At 46.2% G+C, this 24,236-nt stretch overlaps 1 protein-coding gene across 1 annotated transcript in view; it reads right to left on the reverse strand.

Annotated features, from left to right (window-relative positions):
• Positions 1 to 9,174, reverse strand: part of CHPF2 (chondroitin polymerizing factor 2) — a 32,170-nt gene extending 22,996 nt beyond the window's left edge. The window contains exon 1 of the mRNA XM_030191847.1: positions 6,398 to 9,174. Coding sequence (XP_030047707.1) covers positions 6,398 to 6,660 — 263 coding nt within the window. The 5' untranslated portion in view covers positions 6,661 to 9,174. The remainder of the gene's footprint in view (positions 1 to 6,397) is intronic.
• Between the last annotated feature and the right edge of the window lie 15,062 nt (positions 9,175 to 24,236).

The following is a 24,236-nucleotide window of genomic DNA, read 5'->3' on the forward strand; positions in this document are numbered from 1 at the left end:
AAAGAAGGGCGTCCCTGGCGAAAATTTGGTCCACTTTATTTGGTCCCTTTTTTTTTCAGGTCCAAGTCCCATCAAACTGACCAGATGACCACCGGAGGGAATCGGGGATCACCTCCCCTGACTCCCCCAGTGGTCACTAACCCCCTCCCACCCTCAAAAAAACAACTTTAAAAACTTTTTTTGCCAGCCTCAAATGTCATACTCAGGTCCATCGCAGCAGTGTACAGGTCCCTGGAGCAGTTTTAGTGGGTGCAGTGGACTTCAGGCAGGCGGGCCCGACCCATCTCCCCCCCCCCCCCACCTGTTACACTTGTGGTGGAAAATGGGAGCCCTTCAAAACCCACCCGAAACCCACTGTACCCACATGTAGGTGCCTCCCTTCACCCCTTAGGGCTATGGTAGTGGTGTACAGTTGTGGGGAGTGGGTTTAGGGTTTTTTTTTAGGGGGCTCAGCACCCAAGGTAAGGGAGCTATGCACCTGGGAGCTATTTTTATTTTTTAATTTTTAGAAGTGCCCCCTAGGGTGCCCGGTTGGTGTCCTGGCATGTCAGGGGGACCAGTGCACTACAAATGCTGGCTCCTCCCACGACCAAATGCCTTGGATTTGGCTGGGTTTGAGATCGCCGGCCTCGGTTTCCATGATCGGCGAAAACCGATGCCGGCCAACTCTGACATTTGGCCGGCCCCAACCGTATTATCGAAACAAAAGATGGACGGCCATCATTTTTGATAATATGGTTGGCTCCGCCCCTTTTTTACGGAGCCAGCCCCGAAGATGGCCGGCCATATAGATGGCTGGCGCTGTTCGATTATGCCCCTCCAAAGGTCCATCAAGCCTAATATCCTGTTTCCAACAGTGGCTAATCCAGGTCACAAGTACCTGGCAAGATCCCAAAAAAGTACAATACATTTTATGTTGCCTATCCTAGAATATGCAGTGGATTTTCCCCAAGTCCAATTAATAATGGTCTATGGACTTTTAGGAAGTTATCCAAAACTTTTTAAAACCCTGCTAATTAACTGCTTTTACCACATTCTCTGGCAACAAATTCCAGAGTTCAATTACACGTTGAGTGAAGAAAATGCAATGATGAAAAATAAGGAAAAAAATTAAAATATTCACATAAAAATGCCAGACAGCTTTAAGGTTAAAAGCTAAAAGAAACAGATGTGTGATTGGCTGTGTCCAGAAACAAGCAAAATCTGTTACACAGTGAAGCTCCTTTGGAAGACAGCTCCAGGAAAATAAGTCTCTTCCTAGTGGCTGACAAGTGAAACTCTTTAGGCAAACTCTTGGGAGACCAACGTGGTATATACAGTATAAAGACAAAAAAATCAACTCTGGTAAGAACTGGCGGCTGAGGTGAGACATGATAGAGGTATATAAAATAATGAGTGGAGTGGAACAGGTGGATGTGAAGCGTCTGTTCACGCTTTCCAAAAATACTAGGACTAGGGGGCATGCGATGAAACTACAGTATAGTAAATTTAAAACAAATCGGAGAAAATTTTTCTTCACCCAACGTGTAATTAAACTCTGGAATTCGTTGCCGGAGAAAGTGGTGAAGGCGGTTAGCTTAGCAGAGTTTAAAAAGGGGTTGGACGGATTCCTAAAGGACAAGTCCATAAACCGCTACTAAACGGACTTGGAAAACTCCAAAATTCCAGGAATAACATGTATAGAATGTTTGTACGTTTGGGAAGCTTGCCAGGTGCCCTTGGCCTGGATTGGCCGCTGTCGTGGACAGGATGCTGGGCTCGATGGACCCTTGGTCTTTTCCCAGTATGGCATTACTTATGTACTTATGTAACTGGCAGCCAGCGACATTTAACAAGAATTGTGAAATATCATTTCTAAAACCACAAAGTGAAAGGGAATGAATAGCTGAGTTTTCAATGAGCTGAAAGTAATGATGTGACCTGGAAGATCTCGTATCATACAGTTGATTGTAATCCCGGGCTTGATTTTGTCTGTTAGTGTATTATTCTGTTTTATTTATTGCATTTGTATCCCACATTTTCCCACCATATGACAGGTTCAATGTGACTCACATATTGCTAAAAAGGCGGTTACAAAATTTAGATTTGTAGAAGTCTAGTACATACTACAGAAGTACAATTAACCCTTAGGTTGATATATTAGTATATTGTGAGAGAGGTTAATATTATTGTTTTCTATTTCTGAACTTTTCGTGATGTATGGTGGTGTGGGATTAGGCAGATCCAGTTTAATCTAATACCTTTCATTTATTATTATTATTAGATGAACTTTCCTTACCTGAATACCTAATCAATGCTGTCTCCTCTATCTTAACTATGTATTTATCTTTTCCGGAACTGGTAATCACCATTACGGAACTATGTAAGCCACTTTGGGAAAATGTGGGATACAAATGTTATAAATAAATAAAAGCAGAGATAAAACACCTTGGACCTGTGCATGCAAAAAAAGTGGACATAAAACACGGCCTGTGTTGAGTCCTTTCAATAAAGAATTTTTTCTTTCGTCCTGCTCCTGAAGGCCCTTCATCTCTTCACTGAATCACATTTCTGCTGAGAACTGTAAGTCCTTCTACAAATCTCTAGATAAGGGCATTGCATTCAGCCTAACACAGGGATCTGAAAAAGCAGCTACATCCCTGGAACCGGGGTGCTCATAAGCAGGCAAGTTTCACAGGAAAAATACATGCACACCTTCACATTTCTGTAACCATCAGTGGACATTTTAATTTTTTCTTATAGCTTTTATAACATTTGTATTTCCCATAATACACACAAGGAAAAAAGAGGAAAAACCAATCTCCCCCCCCCCCCCCCCCCCCCCCCCCACACACACAAAAAAATTTTGATTAACGTGGAGGGGCATAATCGAAAGGGGGCGTCCATCTATAAGGACGGCCCCGTAAAGCGGCGTCCCCAACCGTATTATCAAAACAAGATAGGCGGCCATCTTTCGTTTCGATAATACAGTCGGGGACGGCCAAATCTCAACATCTGGGTCGACCTTAGAGATGGCCGACCTCAGTTTTCGCATATAATGGAAACTAAGGACGCCCATCTCAAAACTGGCCAAATCCAAGCCATTTGGTCATGGGAAGAGCCACCATTCGAAGTGCACTGGTCCCCCCTGACATGCCAGGACACCAACCGGGCACCCTAGGGGCACTGTAGCGGACTTCACAAATTACTCCCAGGTGCATAGCTCCCTTACCTTGGGTGCTGAACCCCCCCAAAACCCACTCCCCCACAACTGTACAACACTACCATAGCCCTTAAAGGGTAACGGGGAGCAGCTAGATGTGGGTATACTGGGTTTCGGGTGGGTTTTGGAGGGCTCCCATTTTCCATCACAAGTGTAACAGGTGGGGGGGGGGGGGGATGGGCCTGGGTCCGCCTGCCTGAAGTGCACTGCAGTACCCACTAAAAACTGCTCTAGGGACCTTCATACTGCTGTGATGGAGCTGGGTACAACATTTGAGGCTGGTATAGAGGCTGGCAAAAAAATGTTTTTTAATGTTTTTTTTGGGTGGGAGGGGGTTGGTGACCACTGGGGGAGTGAGGGGAGGTTGATCCCCGATTCCCTCTGGTGGTCATCTGGTCAGTTTGGGCACCTTTTCGAGGCTTGGTCGTGAACAAAAAGGGACCAAGTAAAGTCGGCCAAATGCTCGTCAGGGCCGCACTTCTTTTTTCCACTATCGGCCGAGGACGGCCATCTCTTAACCATGCCCCCGTCCCGCCTTCAGTACAATGCTGACACGTCCCCTTTAACTTTGGCCGTCCCTGCAATGGAAAGCAGTTGAAGCCGGCCAAAACCAGCGTTCGATTATGGCAATTTGGCTGCCCTTAGGAGAAGGGCGCCCATCTCCCGATTTGTGTTGGAAGTTGGACACCCTTCTCCTTCGAAAATAAGCAGGATAGTAACATACCTCACGCTATTCAGCCAGTAAAATAAGGAAGAGCATTCCTGTTCAGATTCAACTTTCGTATATTGTTTTTCAAAAATTCTTGAAGACTCTTTTATTCTATGAATATACGAAGTAATTATTTCTATCGAGGATGTTGCAGGGTTTGGCCTAATACTAATTTGTACTTGAACAATCTCAGCTTTACTTAAGTGAATTCTTTCGGGGTGACAGTTAGTCCATGGAGGTAAAAAGCTAGTCAGCCACTTCCACCCACAGGCTAAATTAACCCTGGATATCCGATGCCGGGGAATGCGAACCTCTGGCACCAGATACCCCAGTATCACTGCTGACCTGGAATTTAACTGGGTTCTGGTCGATATTCATGCAGTTACTTGGCCAGTCAGGGGACTCAATATCACGCCGCTTACCGGTTAATTTGCTGTTCCACCAATGGTCGGTCCTTAACCTAGACAGTTAGTGGGGATTTTCAGAGGCATTAAAAGATTTAAGTTCTACTGAATATACCCGGTTAGCCCCACACAAGTGAACAGAACAAAATAAAATACAGTCCCCGTCCCCCGATGTACAGCCGATGACAGTCAGCTTTTTTTTACACGCATACTGTCGCCAGCTAAATTAGCCCCCCATATTCAGCTGGGGCCACATAAGAAAGTTATGCAGGTGCCAGCTCTGAATATAGGGCTGGCATCTGAATAATTCTTTTTCCAAAACCCTCCCAATCCCCCTCCCGGCCTAATACCTCCTCCCTTCTACCCTCCTGGCCGCAATGCCCTGTCCCTCCCCCTCCCTGATGTCTAGGTAGGCCCCCTTGGGCATACCTTGTCTCTATGGTGGTCCAGCAGGGGCGCAGCCCCCTACTCCTGCCCCCTTGTGGCTCCATTTCAAAATAGCTGCTAAACCTCTCATGGCAGACATTTTGACAGGGGGCAGGACGAGGATGCTACGCCACCATGGAGACAGGTAGGCCGGGGGTGGGGGGGTCTACCTAGACATGGAAGGGGGTAGGGGGTTGGGAGACGGTTATTAGGAAAGCCAGGAGGGGGATCGGGAGGGCTTTAGAAAAACAATTATTTATGCAGGTCCTGGTCCGATATTCAATGCCAGCACCCGCATAGCTAACTTGCTTATTTTTGAATGAGAAGGCCGGCCATCTTCCGACACAAATCGGGAGATGGCCGGCCATCTCCTAAACTCGGCCAAATCGGTATAATCGAAAGCCGATTTTGGCTGGCTTCAACTGCTTTCCGTCGCAGGTCCGACCAAAGTTAAAGGGGGCGTTTCGGCAGGGTACGGAAGGTGGGACGGGGGCGCAGTTACGAGATGGCCGGCTTCGGCCAATAATGGAAAAAAAAGACCGGCTCTGACAAGCACTTGGCCGGCTTCACTTGGTCCATTTATTTTTAGGACCAAGCCTCAAAAAAGTGCCCCAACTCACCAGATGACCACCGGAGGGAATCGGGGATCACCTCCCCTTACTCCTCCCGTGGTCACCAACCCCCTCCTACCAAAAAAAATAAAAATAAACATTTTTTCCCAGCCTCTATGCCAGCCTCAAATGTCATACCCAGCTCCATGACAGCAGTATGCAGGTCCATGTAGCACTTTTAGTGGGTTCTGCAGTGCACTTCAGGCAGGTGGACCCAGCCCCCCCCCCCCCCCCCACCTTTTACACTTGTGGTGGTAAATGAGAGCCCTCCAAAACCCACCTGAAACCCACTGTACCCACATCTAGGTGCCCCCCCTTCACCCATAAGGGCTATGGTAGTGGTGTACAGTTGTGGGTAGTTGGGTTTGGGGTATTATGGGGGGGCTTAGCACCCAAGCTAAAGGAGCTATACACCTGGGAGCAATTTGTGAAGTCCACTGCAGTGCCCCCTGGGGTGCCCGGTTGGTGTCCTGGCATGTGAGGGGGACCAGTGCACTACGAATGCTGGCTCCTCCCACGACCAAATGCCTTGGATTTGGCCGGGTTTGAGATGGCCACCATTAGTTTCCATTATCGGCAAAAACCAATGGCGGCGATCTCTAATGCCAGCCCAAATGTTGAGATTTGGCCGGCCCCGACCGTACTATCGAAACAAAAGATGGCCAGCCATCTTGTTTCGATAATACGGTCGGGTATGCCGCTTTCCGGGGCCGGCCTTAGAGATGGCCACACATATAGATAGCCGGCCCCGTTCGATTATGCCCCTCCACGTGGCGTAATTTAGGAAAGCTCAGTTAAGACACTTAGCAATGTGTAGGCCGGCACTGAATATTGCTGGCACCTACATAACCCCGGACTCCTTCCCAGTGCTGCCCCTGACCTGCTCACTTTTTGATTGAGAGGTCTGTTGGGAATATTCAGTGGCACTCTCCAGTTAACTGCTTCTGAATATCCCCACTTAGGCGACGAGAAGCGATTTAAGCAAGCAAGAGAAGCTCCTGCCTGCTTAAATCGCTTTGAAAATTAAGAACGTCTAACGTCTTACCTCAACACTTTCTTATATGGCTTATTTGGATCCCGGTAGTATGGAACGATCCTCGGCTTAAAGTCGTCTATGTCTGGCACCGGTCCTGCGTCTCGCTCTTTTCCCACGTAGAATTCGGCGTCTTCCCTTTTATTCACGCACGGGTCCTTGCCATCACCCTGGATCCAGGAGACCCTGAGAAGGCTGAGGCTGCACCCCAAAGAGAGGCCCAGGATGAGCGGCAGCGCTGGCCGCAAGAGGGAAAGCGCTATGGCGAGACGCATGGCAGAAAGAATGACATGAAACGTCTGGCTGCAGAGTCAGAGACTAAACCCAGTGCGATTTACAATTAGGGACAGGTAAGAGACGCTCGTTTATAGCATCTGAACATGTTGTCATACTAACTACACACGACCACCTGATTCTGCTGGGATAGAAGGCGGCTCCACTTGTCCAGGAGATATCGTACCTAAAGAAGAACCACAGGTTTCAAAGAAAGAGACCTCCACTGAAGATCTTCTCACCTGGAGAGTAACTAGAGGCATTCGAGAAAGAAGCAAGAAATTGCACGAGACAGCAGGTTACGTTCTCATCTATAGATAACTAGACATCGTAGAAATTTCAGGAAAAACAGGCCCCCCTTTACCTACAAAATGACTGGGTTCAGGTCAAAAACCAAGAGGGAACCACTAGATCTTTCAAAACGTGCTGTAGATACAGGGGCTAAGGGAAAAAGAGATCAGTGCACTCTTATAGCATGAATCCTGTTTCCAAACTCAAAGTACGTTGGGGGTTTGAAGTGATGGCAGGGGAAGAGATGAGGCTGAAAGTGTCTGTGGAAAAGGGCGGGGTAAGGAGGGTTAAGCTCACACAGCCTATAATAGTTTGGCTGCAAATGGAGTTGGATGGATTAGTCTGGGGGGGGGGGGGGAAGCTTATACTGAATTGGAGTGCAAGTTATGCGAGGGTGAAAAATGTGTGAAAGGCACAGAGTTATACGTCTAGGAAAATGTGACTGTAGCGACTGTGTATTCGGACAGAGACTAGAAAGAGCATCTGTGACAGCTGAGCTGCAAACAATGTCTGTTAGGAAAGAACAGCTGCGGCAGTATTTGGGGGCATTTGAACAATGAAGCTGCTGGCAGTTCAGAAAGCTTTAGGCTACACTAGTGGCTGAAGGGATCTGGGGACTCTCAATCTCGCCTGTCACCGTCCATCTGGGCATTACTGGATCCTAAGCTAGATTATGTGTCTGGACTGCGGCACATGTAGTAACCTCATGAAATGCCTTCCTCAGTCTCCTTATCCCATGCAAGGGGCCAGGGAGCCCTACACAGTCACTCTTGGTGATCTGCTGAATTTCCACGTGGTACAGCCCTGTCACCCAACCAAACCACCCTTGGTCCTCTTTTTTCCATTTATCCTGTTGTCTCTGTGCTTTCTTTCAGTCCCTCTGTATCCCAAGTATTTCCTGTCTTGCAAGCTGTGATTTTATAAATTGGCTTTCTCCCTCCTCTTATGTGGCTCTTAATCCCCTGAGAGCCTTGAGCTGTCTCTCAGACAGTGTGCTCGGAGTGGTCTCTGCTGAACTCTGTGTACGGAGCTGTCTCTCACCCCATGAGCTCTGTGCTGTCTCACACCACCCCGGTTTCTCTCTTCTCGGTGTTGACTGCAATGTTCAGAAAGACAGCTAAATCTTAGTCAGCTCAGTGACGTGACAGAAGATCCCGGATTTGTCCCGCCGCAGAATAAAGCTCAGCACTATGAAACAACTTTCCCAATCTGTCCATTCCCAATATAAACCCAATGCTGCAAAAGCTACTCTCAGTTCTTCCAATCTCAGAATAAGACTCAGTGCTTTGCGTCAGGAAATTCCTGGTTCTGTCCAGTCTCAGCGCTGTGAGGAAAATGCTGGTTCTGTCCAGTCTCAGGATAAGGTTCAGTGCTGTAATGGGGGGTGGTTCTGTCCGTGCTGTGAGAGGAAAACACTGGTTCTGTCCAGCCTCAGGATAAGGTTCAGTGCTGTGATGGGGGTGCTTCTGTCCGTGCTGTGAGAGGAAAACACTGGTTCTGTCCAGCCTCAGGATAAGGTTCAGTGCTGTGATGGGGGTGGTTCTGTCCGTGCTGTGAGAGGAAAACACTGGTTCTGTCCAGCCTCAGGATAAGGTTCAGTGCTGTGATGGGGGGTGGTTCTGTCCGTGCTGTGAGAGGAAAACACTGGTTCTGTCCAGCCTCAGGATAAGGCTCAGTGCTGTGATGGGGGTGGTTCTGTCCGTGCTGTGAGAGGAAAACACTGGTTCTGTCCAGTCTCAGAATAAGGCTCAGAGCTGTGGCAGGGGGTCCTGGTTCTGTCCGTGCTGTGAGAGGAAAACACTGGTTCTGTCCAGCCTCAGGATAAGGTTCAGTGCTGTGATGGGGGGTGGTTCTGTCCGTGCTGTGAGAGGAAAACACTGGTTCTGTCCAGCCTCAGGATAAGGCTCAGTGCTGTGATGGGGGTGGTTCTGTCCGTGCTGTGAGAGGAAAACACTGGTTCTGTCCAGTCTCAGAATAAGGCTCAGAGCTGTGGCAGGGGGTCCTGGTTCTGTCCGTGCTGTGAGAGGAAAACACTGGTTCTGTCCAGCCTCAGGATAAGGTTCAGTGCTGTGATGGGGGGTGGTTCTGTCCGTGCTGTGAGAGGAAAACACTGGTTCTGTCCAGCCTCAGGATAAGGCTCAGAGCTGTGGCAGGGGGTCCTGGTTCTGCCCAGTCTCAGTGCTGTGACGGGGGGTCCTGGTTCTGTCCGTGCTGTGAGAGGAAAACACTGGTTCTGTCCAGCCTCAGAATAAGGCTCAGTGCTGTGAGAGGGGGGTCCTGGTTCTGCCCAGTCTCAGTGCTGTGACAGGGGAGTCCTGATGCTCTCAGGGTGCATCTCCTGCTTCAGTTTGGCTGCAGCCTCTGATATCTGATCTGATTGCAGGGAAAACAGCTGGAGGTGGTGAGAGATGCTGCACAAGATGCCACCTCACTGCATAGCTCCCCTGCTGCAGTGCCTCAGCCCCTCCCAACTTCCCCCAAGACACTCTAGCTCTTCTCACATTACAGGCTTCACTGCTGCCACCACTACCCTCTCTATGATCTCTCTAACCATCTGTCTCTCTTCTCTATGATCTCCATGCATTTTGACATGGACATTCTATCCATATGTTTATATCTATGATCCACTCTCTCTCTAGCTCTCCCTCTCTATGATCTCTCTAACCAATCTGTCTCTCTTCTCTATGATCTCCATGCATTTTGACATGAACATTCTATCCATATGTTTATATCTATGATCCACTCTCTCTCTAGCTCTCCCTCTCTATGATCTCTCTAACCAATCTGTCTCGCTTCTCTATGATCTCCATGCATTTTGACATGGACATTCTATCCATATGTTTATATCTATGATCCACTCTCTCTCTAGCTCTCCCTCTCTATGATCTCTCTAACCAATCTGTCTCTCTTCTCTATGATCTCCATGCATTTTGACATGAACATTCTATCCATATGTTTATATCTATGATCCACTCTCTCTCTAGCTCTCCCTCTCTATGATCACTAACCACACTGTCTCTCTTCTCTATGATCTCCGTGCATTCAGCTTTAGGAAATCTTATACTAAAATGACATTCTATCCATATGTTCATATCTATGATCCAATCTCTCTCTAGCTCTCCCTCTCTATGATCACTAACCACACTGTCTCTCTTCTCTATCATCGCCGTGCATTCAGCTTTAGGAAATCTTATACTAGAATGACATTCTATCCATATGTTCATATCTATGATCCAATCTCTCTCTCTCTAGCTCTCCCTCTCTATGATCTCTCTAACCAATCTGTCTCTCTTCTCTATGATCTCAATGCATTCAGCTTTTTAGGAAACATTATTTTGCTATGAACGTTCTATTTGGTAATTGATCTATGAACCAGATGTTATGGGATTGCCAAATCTCCTTGAAAGTTATTATATGGAAATCAATTATCCTACCTGAAAAATTGGATACATTTCTATTTGATTTTCTAATATAACCGCCTTTTTAGCAATATGTAAGCCACATTGAACATGCCATACGGTGGGAAAATGTGGGATACAAATGCAATCAATAAATAAATACATAAATATCTGGTAGGATGGTATGTATTGAAGGAATTGTAAAATTGTTTCAGAGTTTCTTCCCCCTCAGCCCAACAGACCGGAATACAGTTTTAAACAAAAAAACACTTATTTCACCCCACAGGATGGACAAAACAACAAGCTGGACAACTACATAGAAAGTTTCAGACATTGGGTAAAACCACAACTTTCCAGCAAACAAAAGAAAATTCTGTACAATCTTACTCCACCAGAAAGAGCGGCCATAAGAACTCTACAAACTAACCAACGCATTATCATCAAAACCGCAGACAAAGGAGGCTCAGTGGTGATTATGGACACACAAAAATACATTGAAGAAGGGCACAGACAGCTCTCAGACAATACATACTACAGGAAACTAACTGAAGATCCCACACAGGATTATACAAAGCAGTTGAAAGACCTTATCAGAACATTTCCTAAACAAGTACAGCCACATCTGAAGAAACTACTACTACTACTACTTAACATTTCTAGAGCGCTACTAGAGTTACGCAGCGCTGTACAATTTAACAAAGAGAGACAGTCCCTGCTCAAAGAGCTTACAATCTAACAGACAAGTGAACGGTCGGTCCGATAGGGGCAGTCAAATTGGGGCAGTCTGGATTCACTGAACGGTAAGGGTTAGGTGCCAAACGCAGCATTGAAGAGGTGGACTTTAAGCAAAGACTTGAAGACGGGCAGGGAGGGGGCTTGGCGTAAGGGCTCAGGAAGGTTGTTCCATACCAAACCAGCCTTCTGTGGGCTCATTCTACATGCTACCCAAAATCCACAAACCTGGAAACCCTGGCAGACCAATCATATCGGGTATTAGCACACTCACGGAGGAAATATCTGGACTCATAGAGGGAATTCTGAAACCTCTTGTGCACAAAACAAACAGCTTCATACAAGACACCACAGACTTTCTGAATAAAATGAAAAATATCAAGCAATTACCACTGAGTACCCTTCTGGTCACGATGGATGTAGAATCACTATACAGCAACATTCCCCATGCGGATGGCATAGCTGCATGTGAGAAGCTCCTAAAAACATCCACACTGGACCATCAATACTCACCAGAAACTATTACAAAATTTATCAAATTTATTTTAACTCACAACTATTTCCGCTTTAACAATTATATCTATCTACAAATAATGGGCACTGTGATAGGCACCAGGACAGCACCCCAAAATGCCAACCTTTTTATGGCTGAGCTGGAAGAGACATTTCTGAATACACACCAGACCAAACCTCTAAAATACTACTGGTACATCGATGACATTTTAATGATTTGGATGGAGGGGGAAGAAACTCTGAAACAATTTTACTATTCCTTCAATACATACCATCCTACAATCAGATTAAAAATTGACTACTCCCCAGAAAAAGTCAATTTTTTGGACACCACAGTCTCAATCAGCGATGGTTGTATACAAACATCCATATACAAGAAACCCACAGACAAATGCAGCTACCTCCACAACTTCAGCTTCCACCTTTCACATACAAAAAGATCCATTATTTACAGCCAAGCCACAAGGTACCACCGTATCTGCTCTGACCCAGGGGACCGAGACAGACACCTCGAAACCCTAACTGCATCTTTTGAACAGAAAGGCTACAACCCCAAAATAATCTCCAAGAATATTGCCTCCTCCCTCAAAACACCCAGGGAAAATTTGCTACAGTACAAAGAAAAAAAGCCACAGACAGAATCCCTCTGGTAGTGAAATACAACCCAGAGCTGGAAAAATTAAGAAAAATTATAAAAGATCTGCAGCCTCTACTCTAGGAGGATGAATTACTGAAAGAGATATTCCCATCCCCAGCAGTGCTGGCTTTCGGACAGCCACCGAACTTGAAACACAAGCTAATTAGAAGTAAGTTCCCAACACAGACTCAAAAAGAAAAGAATGGCACACATCCTTGCAATATATCCAGCTGCAAACTATGCCAAAATATTTCATAGGACCCCACGGTCATTCACAAAGGAAAAATATTAAACAATAAGGAATCTTTCACATGCTTATCTTCCAATGTGGTGTATATCATTGTGTAAAAAAAATGCAACGAAGGCTGCTACATTGGAGAAACCAGTCAGATGCTAGAGAAGAGATTTAATTTACATAGACACCATATGAAAAATGCCAGTACTAATAAAGATGCCACGCCTGTGGGGCAGCACTTTACAAAACCAGAACACTGTACCAGTGATTTAATGGTAAGAATCTTAAAAGGGAACTTCAAAACAATACAGGAACGTAAGACCTTTGAAGTCAGAATGATTAAATATTTTGACACCCACCAGACAGGACTTAGCAAAGATCTGGGGTTTCTAGCCCATTATAAACCATAAAATTGTATTGTTTGGCACCCTCCTGTCTCCATGCATATCTCCCTGTCTTTCACCTACCCACCCCCATCCTGTTAGACTGTCACTGAAATGCTTTGATGTTTCACTTATATTGAGGCAGCCATGGGCAAAGAAAGTGTTAACTCTGAGAAATAATTATATATATATAAGAAATGATATTAAAAGCTTGAAGTTTGAATTCTTTTCACTCTGCCAGCAAAGTAGTGAAGGAATGCAGGCTGGAATTAATTAGAGTCTAGTTTGGCCGAGCTAAGGTTAGGAAAGGTCAGTGAGAAATGAAACTCTGCCCCTTGTGAATTGCCAATGCTAGCTGGCACATCTGTAAATTATTAGGCTTACTGAATAGTTTTGTAAGCAGGCACGAGCCAGACATATGACATATTGTAGTTTAAGAATAGGCTGAAATACTATTTAGAAGTGCTTAATATGTAGATAGCTTAGATATAGATATATCTTATAAGATATATCTGATTATGCTTATTTTAGAATATGTTGTATTCTGTGTAAATTAATAATTCTGTGTAGGATGTTTGTTCAACTCTGTGTTACTTTTAAAATGATCCTTTGTCTGCTGAGTAGGGCTACAGTGAAGGGGGGCCAACATGTGTTTTGAATTAACTATGGTCTTAGCTAGTTCTGTGTATGGAGCTGAGAGGTGAAAAAGGTCAGAACTAGTCAGCTCTCTTCTCCTTGATTAATTATAGGTAAAATGCAGGAATGGTCTTGGAAGTAATAACCTGATATGTATGCTATTAATTAAGATTGGCTTTTGACCTCTTTAATGAATGCCAGAGTTTAGTTAGCAGTTAGTATGAACCAGACTAGGGATATGAGAATAACCAATGTTAGATGGGGCCTCTTGGTCTCTAAGGGAATCCAGTCTAAGCTATAGATGAGACATCAATCATAATGAGAAATGTAAGAGTTCTGGAGACCAAATGTCTGGCTTGAGGGGCCCCAGGTCACAGGTCAGTTTAGGATGTCTGGAACCTATGTAACTGATATTTCAAAAGTAATGATTGGTTGAGGCAAGGTAGCCAATCAATGTCTTAACCAATTGGGAGTAAAGGGGGCTGGGCTAGGCTAGGCTAGGAGGAGGGCTTAGGACCCTATTTAAGTGGGAGCAGAAGCAGTTTACGTCAAAAAGAACTCAGAAGGAGCTCAGAAGAAAGAGAAGGACAGAAGGAACAGACAGAAGAAGGAGAAGACAGCATAAGAAGAGAAGCAGCTGAGAGAAAGACACAGAGAGCTGAGAGAAAGAGAAGAGAGCTAGAACTGATGTCCTGCTTTGTTTGCTGGCAAATAAAGAAGATTTTTCTCTCATACTGGTGTGTGCTGTCTGACTCCTGAGGCATCACAAATTCATGCATCAATTCCTGCAACAATTCTTGGTGGCAGCGGTGGGATCATGAATCCTGCATTAATCCCAGCACCCAACTGACTGGAGAACATTCGCCGGGTATGTATTTTGTATTCTGTATTTTGTATTGTAATCCTAGCTAGGAAATTGTAAACCAGCCCCTCAAGAAAATTGAGGAAGGAGAATCTGATCAATTCTCAGCAAAGGCCCTAGTACCTTCTAGTCGCGGGGACTAGAAGCGAAAACGCTTGAGCTTATCTGTATTTGAGAAATCTGAAATTGTTGGGTGGGATTTTCTGTATGGAATGTGTGATGAGTGAATGATTAAATGAGTGCGGACTTCTTATAGCTGCATTTCCAATTAACGCGAGTTCAATTGGTCAGCAACGGAAGGAAGCGATTGTTGTCTGTCTACCTAGTGTCTCGAGAGTGCAGACCCCTTACTGCATTCTCAAAAATTCCCCCCCTTTTTGTGTGTTGTAACTGTAAGCATTATGGGTGGGACATCATCTAGACAAATTGTTACCCCCCTAGATTGTATGCTTAGAAATTTCAAGAAAGGTTTTTTAATTAATGACTATGGACAGACTTTAAGCTCAGGTACTTTAAGAACCTTGTGTGAAGTTGAGTGGCCATCTATGGGAGTGGGGTGGCCCCCTAGTGGCAGCTTAGATATTGAAGTAATCCGGAAGGTCTATAGCATAGTAGTAGGAGAATCAGAATATTCTGAACAACTCCCTTATATAGATTCCTGGGACAGCCTTGTGACTGACCCTCCCTCCTGGTTGAAAACTTATATGGGATCCCCAGTAAAATTCATGTTAGGTCGTGTTCAAAGAAAGATTAGAAAATCTAAACTAGAAGAGGGAAAGAGCCCCAGGAAGCTTACCACCCAATCGGTGGCTTCCGCCCCTACCCTGTCCGAGAAACCCATACTCTCTGATGACCCCTCAGACCTTGAGCCACCACCTTATGGCCCATTGTTGGGGTTCCGTGCCACCCCCAGAGATCCACGCCGCCCAGCCCAAGCCTCTCCAGCACAGGCTTCTCCGGATAGTTCTTCCCCTCCTGTGCCAAACCTGCCACACCCTAGGTTGGACTTTTCACCTGGCCTCTACCCTTCTGTGCCACATCCTCCCCTGTTAACCTCTGTAGACCCACTTTGGGCTCCACTCCCTGACTCCTCAACTCCTGACAGCCCAGCCTCTCCCTCTAGTACCCCTACCCACTCATTAGGGGCCCGGCATCCCTTTCAATGGACTGACTCACCTGTGACCACCTCTCAGTCTATGAGTACCCCTCCCCATCCCTCAGGGGTTCAACACACCTCCACTGAATGGGTTAGACCTGCTGCAATCACCTTTGAGCATGATAGGAGGGTAGCTCCTAGCTCTACCTCAGGTTCCATCCCCACTTCCTCGAGAGTTCTGCCACTTCGTCAGGTAACTATCACTCGACCGGATCCTAATAATCAGGGTCAGGTTATACAGGCACAGGCCTACCAGTATGTACCCTTCACAACCACTGATCTCCTGAATTGGAGGACGCATTACCCCTCTTATACTGAAAAGCCTCAGGCAGTGGTGGACCTAGTGACTAGCATTATGGCCACCCATAACCCAACCTGGACTGATTGTCAACAACTTCTCCTGACCCTCTTCACAACTGAGGAGAGGCGGAAGATTTTGCAAAATGCTGAGGCCATCACGCGAGAGCGTGTTCCCGACGGGACACAGGATCCAGAGGGATGGGTTAGAGCTCGGTTTCCTCGCGCAGCTCCAGCTTGGGATCCAAATGATGGGCAGCACTATGAACTGTTGTCTGGCTATTGCCGGGACTTACTGGAAGGTATGAGGAAAGGCATAAAGAGGCCCATTAATCTGGCAAAGGTCTCTGAAATTCTCCAAGGGGCAACTGAATCCCCTGGGGCCTTTCTAGAGCGACTAATTGAAGCCTACAGAACATACACCCCATTTGACCCTGAAGCCCAAGAAAACCAGAGAATGGTGAATAGCGCATTGGTGGCCCAGAGTATGCCAGATATCCGGAAGAAGTTGCAGCGTCAGGAGGGATTCGCAGGGATGAATACCACCCAGCTAATTGAGATCGCAACCAAGGTTTTCATTAATAGAGATCAGGAGGTGCGCCGAGAGGCTGACCGGAAGATGCAGAAGAAGGCCGACCTTTTAGCGGCAGCCATTACTAATTCCACCCTTAACCGAGGTCGACCTCTAGCTAATGGGAAGCCAAAGTGGGACCCCGGACCACCAGCCAGGCCCCGAGATTCCTTCAATCAATCCCGGCCAAGGGGGGAGAATCCCAGACCAAGATTGGAGAGGGACCAGTGTGCCTATTGTAAGGAAAGAGGGCACTGGAAAGATGAATGCCCCCAGAGGCGCCAGGGACTGAGAAGGGGACCAGGAGATCGAGGAAGCCGAGGCCGAGTTCGAGAGGGAAGATATGAGCCTCCTGAATCTGACATCATCGGGATAGCCGAGATGGCAGAATGGGACGAATAGGACAGACCGGGTTCCTACAAACTGGGCTCCCAGGAACCTATGGTCAAGCTAACTATAGGGAGCCGCTCAATTCCATTCATGATTGATACAGGAGCTGAACATTCTGTTGTGACGGAGCGATTAGCGCCTGTGTCTGGAAAAACTGTCCGAGTGGTGGGAGCCACGGGGGTGCAGAACCGGAGGCCCTTTCTGACAACCCGTAGATGCCAATTAGGCTCACACATAGTCACTCATGAATTCCTGTATATGCCAGACTGTCCAATCCCTTTGTTAGGTCGAGACCTGCTGTCCAAGCTTAGGGCCCAAATTTCTTTTGACTCTGATGGCCAGACTTCAGTCTCCTTTCGGCCCCCGACATCCAGCCCTAAGGGTATATTGAGTTTCTGTTGCCCTCTTGAAGAAGAATGGCGGCTGCATCAGTCGCATGGCCAAGTTGACCTACCCCTGGCAGACAGCTTTCAGGTCAGTGGGGTATGGGCAGAAGATAATCCCCCAGGGTTGGCCCGAAATATTCCTCCTGTACATGTAGACTTACTTCCAAGTGCCCGGCCAATCCATCTTCGCCAATACCCAATTCCCAGAAAGGCTCTGGAAGGGATTCAAGCACATTTGAATCGTCTGTTATCCCATGGAATTATTCGTCCTTGCCAGTCTCCATGGAATACGCCACTATTGCCAGTTCAGAAGCCAGGGACTGAGGACTACCGGCCAGTCCAAGACTTACGAGTGGTCAACAAATCCACTATCTCATTACACCCTGTAGTGCCTAATCCATATGTCCTGCTAGGATTGATACCTTCTGGGGCTACCCATTTCACAACACTAGACCTAAAAGATGCCTTCTTTTGTATTCGGGTGGCCCCCGCCAGTCAATTGCTTTTTGCCTTTCAATGGGAAAACCCAGTAACAGGAAGGAAGCTTCAGTATACATGGACCCGCCTGCCACAGGGGTTCAAGAATTCCCCCACTATTTTTGGGACAGCCCTAGGGCAAGACCTTAAGACTTTTAAATCTGAGCCTTCCAGGCGAGTTTTACTCCAGTATGTAGATGACCTCCTGATTGCAGCAGTGACCCAGGAAGAGTGTTTTGAGGCTACTAGAGAATTGCTGGAGCTACTCTTGGATGCAGGCTATAAGGTCTCACGCTCAAAGGCCCAACTTTGTCAGTCAGAAGTGAAGTATCTGGGCTTTTGCATTTCCCAGGGAAGTCGGAGACTGGATGCTAGTAGGAAGCAAGCGGTAGCTGCAATTCCCCAACCCAAGTCCAGAAGAGAAGTTAGGGAATTTCTGGGAGCAGCCGGATTTTGCAGAATTTGGATTCCAAATTTTGCATTGATGGCGAAACCCCTTTACCAAGCCACAAAGGGGGGTGAAAAGGAACCATTTGAATGGGGACCTACTGCTCAACAATCCTTCATTGCCATAAAGAAAGCCCTACTCCAAGCCCCTGCGTTAGGCCTTCCTGATGTGGAGAAACCTTTCTCACTGTATGTCCATGAGCGACAGGGGGTTGCTCTGGGTGTGCTGACCCAGATGATGGGATCCTGGCAGAGGCCTGTTGCATACCTGTCTAAACAGCTGGATGGAGTGGCTAAAGGATGGCCAGCCTGCATGAGGGCCATTGCAGCAACAGCCTTACTGGTCCAGGAAGCTGATAAGTTGACCTTGGGGCAAGAACTGGTTGTTAAAGTCCCCCATGCAGTTCTCACCCTCATGGAGTATAAGGGCAACCACTGGTTTACAAATAACCGCATGGTTAAGTACCAAGCTAGCTTGTGTGAGAATCCACGGATACACCTGGAAACAGTGGCTACATTCAATCCTGCTACTCTTTTGCCAGCATCTGAGGGACCACCAGATCATGACTGTATCCAAACTATGGATGAAGTGTACTCCAGTCGACCAGATCTTAAAGATGTTCCATGGAGGGACCCAGATGTAATTTATTTCACAGATGGAAGCAGTTATGTGGAGAACTCCATGCGATTGGCAGGCTATGCTGTGGTGACAGAGGACAAGGTGATAGAAGCAAGAGCCCTGCCCCAAGGAACTTCAGCCCAGAAAGCAGAACTTGTGGCCCTCATACGAGCTCTGGAGCTAGCAGCAGGACTGGTGACTAACATTTATACTGATTCTAAGTATGCCTTCACAACCCTACATGCTCATGGAGCTTTGTATAAGGAAAAGGGACTCATAAATGCTGCAGGCCAACCTGTTAAGTATGGACCTGAAATACTTCAGCTGCTAGAGGCTGTGTGGGCCCCTAAGAAGGTAGCTGTTATTCATTGCAGGGGACACCAAAGAATAGATACTCCAGTGGCCCGAGGGAACCGCCATGCTGATCGGGTGGCCAAGGAAGCTGCTCGAGGACCCCCAGCAAGTACTGTGACCCCCCTGTTCCAAATCCGATTGCAAGAATGGACACCTATGTATACCCAAATGGAAGAGAAATGGGCTCAAGAAGAAGGTGCAGTAAGGAGACCTGATGGCTGGTTACATCTCCCTGATACCAGAGTTCTGGTGCCACGCCACCTAGCTTGGCCTGTAGTGTCTCAAGCTCATGACCTATCACACTTAGGGAAAACAGCACTAGCCCGCCTACTCAATCGAGTAGTGGTGCTGGAAGGATTGGATAGTCTGGTTGCCACTGCCTCTGCCCGATGTACTCTCTGTGCCCAGAATAATGCCCGTCAGGGACCCCGTATTCCACCAGGAGTTCAGTCTAGAGGACTAACACCCTTTGAGTCCCTAGTTATAGACTTCACAGAAATGCCCAGGAGCGGTAGGTTCCGATACCTCTTAGTCATGGTCTGTACCTTTTCTGGGTGGGTGGAAGCATATCCTACAGTCACTGAGAAAGCCACAGAAGTAGCTCGAGCCCTCCTTAGGGATGTCATCCCCAGGTATGGACTGCCCCTTGCCATAGGTTCAGATAATGGTCCCGCCTTTGTTGAAGCTACACTTCAGGCCCTGTCCCGCGCATTGCGCATTACCTGGAAATTGCATTGTGCCTATCGTCCCCAGAGTTCAGGGCAGGTTGAGCGAGCAAATAGAACCTTGAAAAATAGCCTAGCAAAGATTTGTCAGGAAACCCAATTGAAATGGCCACAGGCATTGCCACTAGCCCTCTTTCGCCTCCGATGCACCCCAACTAAAGGAACAGCCCTTTCTCCCTTTGAAATTGTGTATGGGAAGCCCCCAGCCATTTTACAGGGAATTAAGGGAGACATAGGGATTTTAGGGTCTGCCCAGGTGCAGGAGCAGGTAGCCCTCTTGGGTAAGATAATTTCTGAGCTTCAGTCTTATGTGAGAGAAATAAACCCTGTCCCCTTCCAGGCTCAGGTACATTCCTTCCTGCCAGGGGATAGAGTTTGGGTGAAAGACTGGAGGCTCCAGCCTTTGGGGCCCCGATGGAAAGGACCTTTTACTGTTTTGCTTTCTACCCCTGCAGCTGTGAAGGTCGCAGGGATAACTCCATGGGTCCATTGGTCTCGAATTAAGTCTGCTGACCAGACTGAGCCCAGCACGGATCAGACGGAGCCTAGACAGTGGAGAGCAGAAAGAGATCCAGCGGAGCCATTGAAGTTGCGCCTGACCCGAACCAAAGAATCTACTAGCTGAAAAGAAGGGTCAACTGCATACTGCAGGAGCGGCTGAACTTCGGCTTCATACTGAGACTCTTTCTTGCCGGATTCTGGCTTTCCTGGAATTTGAGAGCTTGATCCTTGTCAGTTGAGGGTCTATCCCAACTGGTATAAGAACTCAAAGACTGAGAACATTATATGAGAGTAATCTGTGATTAGCACAGACTGTTGAAATATTATTGCTTAATTAGTTTGCTGTATTTGTTTTAGATTAGGAAGAAAGAAAATGTTAGTAGTTTGGATGCTTTTGTTGTTTTCTACTCCTTGCCTCCTTGTTCCTAATACCCCAACTCGCTCCAACCTTTGGTTACACTCAGTCCAGGAACTAATTAGCCAAGCAAAGATTACTTCCCCTTGTATTGTGTGTTCCCGATTTTCTCCTTATACCACAGATGTCCCAGCTGTTCCTGTTCCTGTGCAACTCCCAGCTCTTATACCTCCCTACTTTTCGAGTTCAGGCCCTTGGAGCCAGGATTATACTTGGTGGTCCTTTTATAATGCTACTTCCCCCTCTGACTCTTCTCTAAGGCCAGTTTTTACGTCTCCCTATCCAGCTTCTGGAGTGTTTTGTTTAACAAGAAGCATCTCAACTGTTCTTCCCATTCCCTGTAACTATACTAATGTTCTCCCAGAAAAAGGAGAATCTGTGTGGGTAGTTTCTCCAGGTACTCCTATGTGCCCTGCTACCATACCTGTAGATTATGACCCAGGTGATTATCTGGCTCCTAAGCGTACCACTGAGAAGACTATAGTGTCCAAGCTTATTTTCTACTTTCATAAGTCCCCGGGGTATGAAGAGTTACTAACAAATGAGCAGCCTGTCACAATTGGGGATTGGCGCCTATGGTGTGCAAAGTCTCCATTTCGTCTTCGTTCCCCCTGGGATAGGGGCTCGCATTATGGGCACCCTAAGTACCCTGTCCAGCCTGAGCCAACATTTATTGGGAACTTTCCTCACCCTCTCCTTGGTCATTACTGGCTTTGTGATAATGTCCTCCACATGATTCTTCCCTCCACATATGATTTTTGTGTATTGGTAACCTTGAATTATTTTCCTAAAGTTATTCCTCTTAAGCCGCTATCCCCGCACCGCTCTAAGCGAGAGGCTTTGTCCTTACCTTCCTCCGTTGCCACAGAGGATGAGGCGATTGAATTAGCCCTCCAGTATATTAATTCTACTTATCCTCTGACTAAAAAGAGACTTGTAGCCCTTTCTGCCACGGCCTGGATTCCAATTGGAGGCCCGGTAGCGGGTATTACTGAACTAGGTATGGCTACCCGGAGACTTCAATCCCTACTCCATGTTTTAGTTCATGAGCTGAACGTGGTAGTCAATGCATTGCAGGATCAAATTAATGAATTAAGTATAGTTTCTAGGTATAATCGTATGGGCCTTGACTATCTCTTTGCAGCCCAGGGTGGTCTCTGCACAGTGCTAAATTCTTCAGAGTGCTGTACTATTGTCATAAATAGGACGCATGTAGTTAGGCATGCTATGGATAAAGTCCTACAGTTGGCCAGCCTTAATGTGGAGGATTACCGAGGAGGATTAGATCTTACCTCCTGGTGGTGGTCATTGACCTCCTGGATACGTCCCTTGTTCATTTCCCTAATAGTCTTAGTTTTAGCAGGGTTTTTGTTTTGTTTCTTGGCCTCATGTGCTTCGGCAGTATGCCGTCGGACCTTAACAAGTAGGGTAATGGTGATTCACAAGTCTATTCCTAATTAGGATCACTATAATCTCCAGAGTTTGAGTTGTGAGACTTATCTCTGCATAAGCTGATTTTAGTCTCAAAGGGGGGAATGAGGCAGCCATGGGCAAAGAAAGTGTTAACTCTGAGAAATAATTATATATATATAAGAAATGATATTAAAAGCTTGAAGTTTGAATTCTTTTCACTCTGCCAGCAAAGTAGTGAAGGAATGCAGGCTGGAATTAATTAGAGTCTAGTTTGGCCGAGCTAAGGTTAGGAAAGGTCAGTGAGAAATGAAACTCTGCCCCTTGTGAATTGCCAATGCTAGCTGGCACATCTGTAAATTATTAGGCTTACTGAATAGTTTTGTAAGCAGGCACGAGCCAGACATATGACATATTGTAGTTTAAGAATAGGCTGAAATACTATTTAGAAGTGCTTAATATGTAGATAGCTTAGATATAGATATATCTTATAAGATATATCTGATTATGCTTATTTTAGAATATGTTGTATTCTGTGTAAATTAATAATTCTGTGTAGGATGTTTGTTCAACTCTGTGTTACTTTTAAAATGATCCTTTGTCTGCTGAGTAGGGCTACAGTGAAGGGGGGCCAACATGTGTTTTGAATTAACTATGGTCTTAGCTAGTTCTGTGTATGGAGCTGAGAGGTGAAAAAGGTCAGAACTAGTCAGCTCTCTTCTCCTTGATTAATTATAGGTAAAATGCAGGAATGGTCTTGGAAGTAATAACCTGATATGTATGCTATTAATTAAGATTGGCTTTTGACCTCTTTAATGAATGCCAGAGTTTAGTTAGCAGTTAGTATGAACCAGACTAGGGATATGAGAATAACCAATGTTAGATGGGGCCTCTTGGTCTCTAAGGGAATCCAGTCTAAGCTATAGATGAGACATCAATCATAATGAGAAATGTAAGAGTTCTGGAGACCAAATGTCTGGCTTGAGGGGCCCCAGGTCACAGGTCAGTTTAGGATGTCTGGAACCTATGTAACTGATATTTCAAAAGTAATGATTGGTTGAGGCAAGGTAGCCAATCAATGTCTTAACCAATTGGGAGTAAAGGGGGCTGGGCTAGGCTAGGCTAGGAGGAGGGCTTAGGACCCTATTTAAGTGGGAGCAGAAGCAGTTTACGTCAAAAAGAACTCAGAAGGAGCTCAGAAGAAAGAGAAGGACAGAAGGAACAGACAGAAGAAGGAGAAGACAGCATAAGAAGAGAAGCAGCTGAGACAAAGACACAGAGAGCTGAGAGAGAGGAGAAGAGAGCTAGAACTGATGTCCTGCTTTGTTTGCTGGCAAATAAAGAAGATTTTTCTCTCATACTGGTGTGTGCTGTCTGACTCCTGAGGCATCACAAATTCATGCATCAATTCCTGCAACAATATATAGTGGGATATAGCAAAAGAGAGGGAACGAAGTACAAACTAAAGTCCAAAGAAAAAAACAGCAGCACGTTTTCACTTATATATGCTGTCATCTACCAACATTTGCTTATTTCTGATCCGACGAAGAAGGGCAACCTTTGAAAGCTAATCAAGATATGTATTATGTCCAATAAAAAGGTATCATCTTATTTTCTTTTCCATGTTTTATTTTGTTTGATTTGTATTGATTACCACACTTCTCTACTCCTGTCTATTAAACCTCCTTTCAGCAGCTCACAGGTTTGCTTGCTTTTGAGTGTACTGGATGACGGCTGCTTAGGGGTAGTAGAAACAGAGATTAACCAAATTGGCTTCCTTGCTTATTATGGACAACATAGGCTCACTTCCACTCCTGTCTATTAAAACTCCTAGCAGCAGCTCATAGGTTTGCTTGGTTTGTTTTGAGTGTAGTAGATATGACGGCTACGCGGAGGAGTGGAAACAGAGATTAGTCTCATTTCCACTGCTGTCTATTAAAGCTCCTTGGAATTTTACAGCGAGGCGGTGGGAAGGGCAATGTGCGTATTCAGCGTGCCGGTCTCCAGGGGTCCTGGGACTTGAAGTTCTTTTTAGTTCCCAGGTCTATCTTTGAAAGTTGCAAGCGGACTTGAATTCCCGACAGGCAGCGGGACAGTGATCAGAGTCGTCACAAGACCTGCGTAATAAGGCGGCCAGTGATTG

This window comes from Microcaecilia unicolor, chromosome 1 (genome assembly GCF_901765095.1).
Source record: "Microcaecilia unicolor chromosome 1, aMicUni1.1, whole genome shotgun sequence".
Taxonomy (NCBI): Eukaryota; Metazoa; Chordata; class Amphibia; order Gymnophiona; family Siphonopidae; genus Microcaecilia; species Microcaecilia unicolor.